The following is a 7,654-nucleotide window of genomic DNA, read 5'->3' on the forward strand; positions in this document are numbered from 1 at the left end:
GATTAGTCAATTAGCCAATCGACAGACAATTAATCTGCAACAACTTTAAAGCCATTTGATCAAGCAAAAAGGTCAAATGTTTTCAAAGACAGGCCTTCACAATTTTGTTTGACATTTCATAAACTAAACGATTTATTGATTAATCAAATCAGCAGACGGATCAAAATAAATGTTTTGATTGCATTATATGGTTTAACTAATGTTACAGTAATGTATGTTGTATTTAATGACTAACTGAAGGCCTCTGGCAGAAGATTAATTGCTATAGATTTTGATTATTAATCATAATTTTTGCAAAAACACAAACATATTGCAGGTTGTCTCAGCTTTATAAGACTGCAAATTGAATATCATTAGGATTTGGACAAAAAAAGCTATTTGAAGACCACCTCTGGCTGTGGAAAATTATTACAGGCCATTTCAATATTCTATGACATTTTATAGGCTAAACAATTGAATTGATAATTAAAAAATACAGAACATAAAGTTTGTGGGACAGAGAATGCTCTAAATGTACTATAGCTCATCCCAGGACACTGAAATGCTGCTGAAAAACATGCTAAGGTATAAGTGTTAGGAGCTATATGACCTACAGTGTTGTACAGGAGGGAAACGCTGAGACTTATTAGATGATTGCATGAACAATTAGTTAAAAGTAATTATTAAAAAACATGCAACAATTTATAGCATTATTAGTTTTACACCATGTTTGGGAGCTCAAAAGCATGTTTATGGCTGCATGAATTAAAGTCCATGTTGAAAAAGGGTACGTGTTCCCTCTTTTTATTTACCCCCCTTAGATAAGGGGAATAAGAGAATAATAATAAACAATGCAGATGTTTGCCAATATCCCTGACAGAAAACATCCAGAGTAAACCAGGAGCAGTGAAAACAGCAAACAACAAGCTCGACTTCACAAGGCTCTTGACTTTTTTGTCTGTTCTATGTCTCCTCACACCAGCCTGGATAATAGACATCCACAACCTTCCCAAATGAATAAATCATGTGGAAACGAACCTTGGCAGACACCTGGCTCAGAAAAGATTTTAGCGCTCTCCTGAGTGCACTTTCGCCCTGTGTTTAGATTATCAGGATGACCTTGTTCACATCTGAAGTTTGAGTTTGTTTTGGCTGCAGTTGTTGAGTGGGAGCTTATAGATAAACTGAATGGACAAACTTAAAGCTTAGTACCATTCCACTTGTGAATTCAATTGATTTTTTAATTGACATAAAATTAACTAGCAACTATTTTGTCCATTAATTGTTAAAGTGATTTTCAAAAGAAAATATTTAAGCATTCTCTTGCTCCAGCTTCTCACTTGTGATGGGATCTATACCATTGTGGAGCTGTAGACAAAGAGAAGAGGCTAAAACTCAATGGAAAAAGTTAAGAAAAACTCAGTCAACGAACTTGCCAGACAACATGATGATTTCACACTGCATATTCTTTCATTTATTCTCTTTTCTTGTTCAAAATAAAAATGTTCCTGTACAAAATTCGGCATTCAGAAGGAAAGTTTCCAATCTAAAATAAAGCTTGTACCTCTTTGCCTGAAGAATGACAGTGCTGCTACAACTATGTACATGATACAGAGGAGGTATAATTAAGCAAATCTCCCACTGACTCATTACGGTCTGTACAGCCGCCATATGGCTGTCTGCTGGTTGCCATGGAGAGAGGGGGTACATTTTTTCATCACCCCGGCAAAGAAACAGCAACGATGCTGAGTGTTTTAATTGTAACTGACAGTGCGGTGGGACGTGAGAGTGTAAAATAAACAACAATTTATTACAATGATAGATGGAGACAAAGACATATAAAGACAGATAGGAGAGATAGAAACAGGTTGAGAGAGTGACATAGAGACAGAGACAGATAGATCGGTATAACAATAGATCAATCGACAGACACATCTAATATTTTTAAAAGAAAACCAATGTATGGATATAAAATCGTTGTTGAAATGTGTTTTATCTTTCTTTTCTTTCCCATTAATCATCTCATGAACCGTCAGATTTGTCTTGTGGCGCTCAGCAGGGGGCCAGACCCCTATGTTGGGAACAACTTAACTGCCAACTGTACATAAAGCAGTTAAAAACAGCTCCACTTCAACCAGCAACAACAATAAAATGCTGCTTACACATTGATACTGATCAGTATTAACAAACTAATAATGTCACATACAATAATATATTAGTCACAAGGGGAGTTTATTCTGCAGAAAGAGTACTTTTACTTTGGATACTTTAAGTACATTTAGATGGTAATGCTTCTGTAGTATGATTTAGAATGCAGGGCTTTTACTAGTAATGGAGTATTTATACATTGTTATATTGGTACTTTTACTCAAAGCCCCTACAAGGAACTTTTATTTTGTGTTGAGTCTGTGTAGTAGTGTTTCTACCGCCTCGTTTCATTGATTTCAAGGGGAATCCAACCGAATCATACCCAGTGGCAGGCATTAAGAATAACTACATATAAACAGCCGATCTTCTCGTTGATATGTTTGTTATGTTCATGTAGGTCATATAGTGGCATCAATATTAAACAGAGACTGTTTCATAACCTGTTAAAAACTCCTCCTCCTGTTTCAACGGGAAAGATGCTTTAGACTGTATAAGTAGATGGAGAGGCAAAAAGTTTGTGATGCCATAACATTTACATAAACAGATTTCATACATTAACGTAACTGCACTATGCAGATTAACACAGCTAGACACAGATATATATAATACACATATGAACACTTGAAATCTCTCTCAGACACTGACCTGTCTTGGTCGGCACTGCGGAAGCGGGGGAGGATCATGTGGCGGAAACTGCTGGTTCGGTCCAGTTTGGGCTGACTCTTAGCCCTCTTGATGGAGCCCTTCAACCTTCTACTGAGGAAACTCTGGAGCAGGTGGAGGATGAGAGCAACAACGGGGCAAACAGATGGAGGAGGAGAGGGAGGACGTGCATGACACAGAGTTATGGTAAAGAATATGTGGTTGAGTTGGATACAATGGGTTGAGTCAGGTATGGTTTAAGGAGTGACATGTATAAAGTGAAACAAAGACAGATGTTTCCCATGAAGTCAGTGTGGTTTGTGTCAGATGTATTTTAGTAACACAAAAATCAAATGGAGACACACACAAATGAAACACATGATACGTGACAGGAGGGGAGAGCACAAGGTACGTTTATTATCAGCAAGAAATCATACACCCACATGTCCACTTTCCACAGAGAACTGCAGTGTTGTAACAGCTCCTGTGGTGGGCAGTGGTGTGCCATACAGTCCAACAACAAGCTCAGCAGTATAGATCTCACACAGGGGTGCAGTTTGTTCTACATGAGATCAAATCACACAATATGACACACTGAAGCAGGAAATTACTCATTGATAAAGCAGAACATAATTATGGGGTCAGTCCCAATACCCACGCTGCGTTATTTAAAAGGAGTCAAGCGCCTACTTGCATGACGCATTTGTGGTCATTTGCACAGTGCACGTAGGTCTGGTCAGACTGCGTTTATCAGAGCTCACAAGATCACTAAATAAGCTGGCTCAACCGCACAGTACAACAGTTACAACAGTGGTTCTCTGACTTTTAATAAGACCACATCACCGCTTAAAGGATTTTTTTTTATGTCAGCCTGAGCCACACACTTATAGTATACATATAAGTACATATACATGATTTTCGGTTGATTTAATATTTTACCATTATATTATATAAGTTATAGGTTAAATAATAGGCCCATTCTCAATAATTCAGAACAAAAGGTGTTCTGCAGATTTACAGATACTAACTTACTTACTTAAAATAAATTAATACAATTAAATACATTTTTATGTTAAATGTGTTTCAGTCAATTCTTCTAAATTAAAATGGGCTTATATTTAATGTGTACAAGGATGAAAAAACAAAACAAAACCAAACAAAAGGGTTCAGGAAGAAAAAGCCCATCCTGCAGGTCTGTTTGCATTAACAGGTGGTAATGAGAGAGCATATTACACATATATGATCTTGGGAACGCGCAATTACATGCGGACAAGGAAGGAAATCTGTCTTCCTCAAGCAGCCAAATTTTGTCCGTGAAGCCATTAGCCAATTAGTGTTGAGTCTGGTTTTAGTTTGTTGGTCGGCTCAGATTCAGTCCTGACACATTCTCTTGAAAGCTGAGATGTATCAGCATTTCTTTGAGCTCTGTTTACCGTGTCAAATCTTTCCATCTCTGCTCTGATAGTCACTATTTTATCTGATTGCTGACTTCCTGAAAACCTCCAGTGCCAGAAAATGTGTTGTGTTACTATGACAATCAGCAGCACAGCTGCATATTTAACAGTTTTCACTGCGGAGGTTTTGATATTAGTTGTTTTTTACTTCTGTTTTGGTGTTTGAAAAACACACATATTTCTAAAAATCTTTGATATAAGGATGTGATATTTAATATTCATCCTGACAGTGTCAGATATGGAATACTATACTTATCAGTCTCATCAAGACACATCAACACATTGTTAATATTGCATGATAACTTTGTGTGTTTGGACATGAATGTCTGGTGATAACTATTAATCCTGAAACCAGCCTATAGGCGCACTACCACCAACAACTGGACTGGTGAGGTGCAGTAGACCATGGTCAATGGTGAGATACACTTTGATGTGGTAATAGAAAAATTGTGTATCAAATGTGGGTTAAGTGGTCAGTGTGTTGGTATGTTTTGACAGTGGACACACTTAAGTAACTGCAAGGGTGGGTATTGGCACAGACCCTGTCTTTACAGGACCATTCTGCCAAAAACAAACCAGAACCATGACCAGTGACCAGACAATAGTTTTCTGCATACTGATCCATTCAAAGGGGGACCAAGTGAAACAAGACAGTTGTATTAAATGTACAAAAAACTTAAATGTTAATTATTTGACAGCAAGTGATAAAATTGCAAAAAACAGAGGGTAGAATAATTTTACTTGTTCCACTCTTTAAAAGAAATATATTATACTTTGTGTCTTGATCAGTAATATTTCTGTATAATGTGCCACCTCTTATATCCAAATATCTTGGTAAAAGGTGAAACTACATTGAAAAGATGTGACATTTCCTGTCCAAATAATTTTTTTCAGCCCACAAATAGCATATTAAAATCTAAAGAATGACAATGTCACATTTGCTGACCATAAATGTCAAATTTCAAAGCTGTTTTCACACCTTAAACCTTCAAATGTTAGCTGAGAAGGAAACTTTAGAGCTCAAAACATGCATGAAATATCACTTTTGTCTTTCTTATGTACCACTGTCACCAATTCAGGCGCATCCTAAAGACTCACAGTAATGTCATTTATATACCTATAGCCTAACCGCATTATTCAGTAGGAGAATGACTAGAGGGAAATGACACCTCGTCATCTGGCATGAGTCAAATGGCTTTGAAGCCTGTCTTGAGGATATGACTAAAGACTTGGCTCCATCTGCTGGTTTCCAGCTAATAGCCTGCATGACTAAATCTGATTTGATTAGCCGCTCCGTCTGACACTTTAAGCCTCAAAAAGTAAAAGTATTCAATACAGAGAGAGAGAGAAAAGCCTGAATCACAACAAACCACAATAAAATGAGGTAATAGTGAGAAGCCAGGAACACCAACTTCATCTTCAGTGTATACACTTGCTCTGCTACTGGTCGCCTTTGAGGTTATTTCAGGTCAAAAGAGAACATTGGTGTCGTTGAGCGTTTCCGCCAATTTGCTACTGTCCACATTAAGTAGCTGTATGTAATTAGATATTAATTTTTAAAACACTAATTGTCAAACATGGAATGAAATTAACTGCTATCTGGGCTCAATTCCGGGTGATCAACACCAGTGGTGCTCAGTGATACTTTACTTGAGTATTTATACTTCTATCCTACTGTACTTGTCACTCCACTACATTTATTTGACAATCATATAATACAATAGAGCTGCAACGATTAGTCAATTAATCGATAAGTTGATCAAATAATGGTTTTAGTCTTTTCATTAAGCAAAAATGCCAAACATTTGCTGGTTCCAGCTTCTTAAAAAATAGGATTACATAAGAGTAAACTGAATATCTATAGTTTTTGGACTGTTGGTTGGGCGAAATATTTTCTTGGGCTGTGGGAAATTAAACAGTTTAGTAAAAATGTATAAGCATTTTATAAACAAAATAATTGATTAATTAATTGAAATGAAAATTGTCGTAAGCTGCAGCCCTAAAATACAATGTATAATAGTGCAACACTCGCAAGGGCTATTTTCCTGCATTATAAGTACTTATCATTTTGCAAAATATATGCCACTTAAATACTTTTATTTATATGACACATTTAATGGAGGATTTCCCTTTGTAATGCAGTATTTTTTGATACTGCAGTACTGCTACATTCACTCCAGTAAAGGGTCTGTTGCCTCCTGCTATTTTACACACATATGCTGCCTGGGAGGAGGCACTGCCGTAAGGACTAAAGTCAGGGATCAAAAGTCTCTTGCAGGCAGTTAACACCACAGCAAGATTGGAACATGACTGGCACACGGAAGTATATGGTTATTTTTAGGGAGGTATACGGTAAAAAGTGGGTATACGCAGGTACCACAACACCTTTCTATGCTTTTAAGGGATTCTTTTTTGGCCAAGATTTTTATTTCTTTCTGTAACTGTAATGAGATTTACAGTAACCAACATGTCTGAGAAAAGATTTGTCTGTATCTTAAATTCACAGTGACACTCCTCACGCCCTCCAGGCTTGCTCATCCAATCAGAGAACCTGAAATATTGATATGAAAACACTAAGGCTCCACATTTACTCTAATAGATTATCTGTCTGCTGTAATTTTTAAGTCTGTGGAAGTGGTTTTTCATACTGCAACAGTGAATGGGCAGCAAACAGTTTCATCTGAAGAGAGGAAAACAAGTCCTGCTATTTCCAGCTACAGTAACAGTGTGCAAATACCAGCAGAAATAATGGAAAAGAGATGGGCAACATAGACCACTGGGCACAAACCTAATAAGACACCAAACTATCCTTTAAGCCCCTTTATGTGCACGTTTGATACCTTGTGATTGAGTTTCTATTGCCATGAATAAAACAATGAACAGATTATTTCTGTCCACAGACATAACATGTTTAGCTGCCAGCTCTTCTCTCCCTGTTTGACTTAGCATATTTTTCATAATGCTGTTTGCAGAATTGTACCAGGTGTTTTACACGTGTTAATCCATTTACTACAAGTCACATTTACTTCACATGACAGTCAACCATATTTGTAAACCATGTTTCTGTTTTACTTAAACTTGAAAAAAAACGTTCTGCCATTCCAGGCATCCATTGGTTTTCATGCATTTCTGAAAGAGATTAGACTTGGAGATTGCTAGCTGACTGTATATAATTATAGGCAATAGCATTCTATTTTTACTGTATCACCTTTTTGTGTATATGTTTAGTTTTTCCACTTCCTATTCTGCTTGTTTCACCTTGTCTGCTTAAATTTGATGGTTTGAGATTTTTGTGTTGTACATATTTATGAAGTTCTATTATTTTACGTCATTAAGGATGATGTTTTAATTCTGCAAACAAACAAATTAACTAAATGCAGGCCAGCATATTAAAATAAATCTGCAATTAAACTGCATTACCACACAATGAT

At 36.7% G+C, this 7,654-nt stretch overlaps 1 protein-coding gene across 1 annotated transcript in view; it reads right to left on the bottom strand.

Moving 5' to 3' along the window:
* Positions 1-7,654, bottom strand: part of syngap1b (synaptic Ras GTPase activating protein 1b) — a gene marked incomplete in the record, with an annotated part of 64,475 nt that overhangs the window by 20,279 nt on the left and 36,542 nt on the right. Inside the window, 1 exon segment of the mRNA XM_035673078.1 lies at positions 2,773-2,894. Coding sequence (XP_035528971.1) covers positions 2,773-2,894 — 122 coding nt within the window.

The sequence above is a fragment of the Morone saxatilis genome, unplaced genomic scaffold, assembly GCF_004916995.1.
Source record: "Morone saxatilis isolate NCDOM2014 unplaced genomic scaffold, NCSU_SB_2.0 Contig24, whole genome shotgun sequence".
NCBI classification, from domain to species: Eukaryota; Metazoa; Chordata; class Actinopteri; family Moronidae; genus Morone; species Morone saxatilis.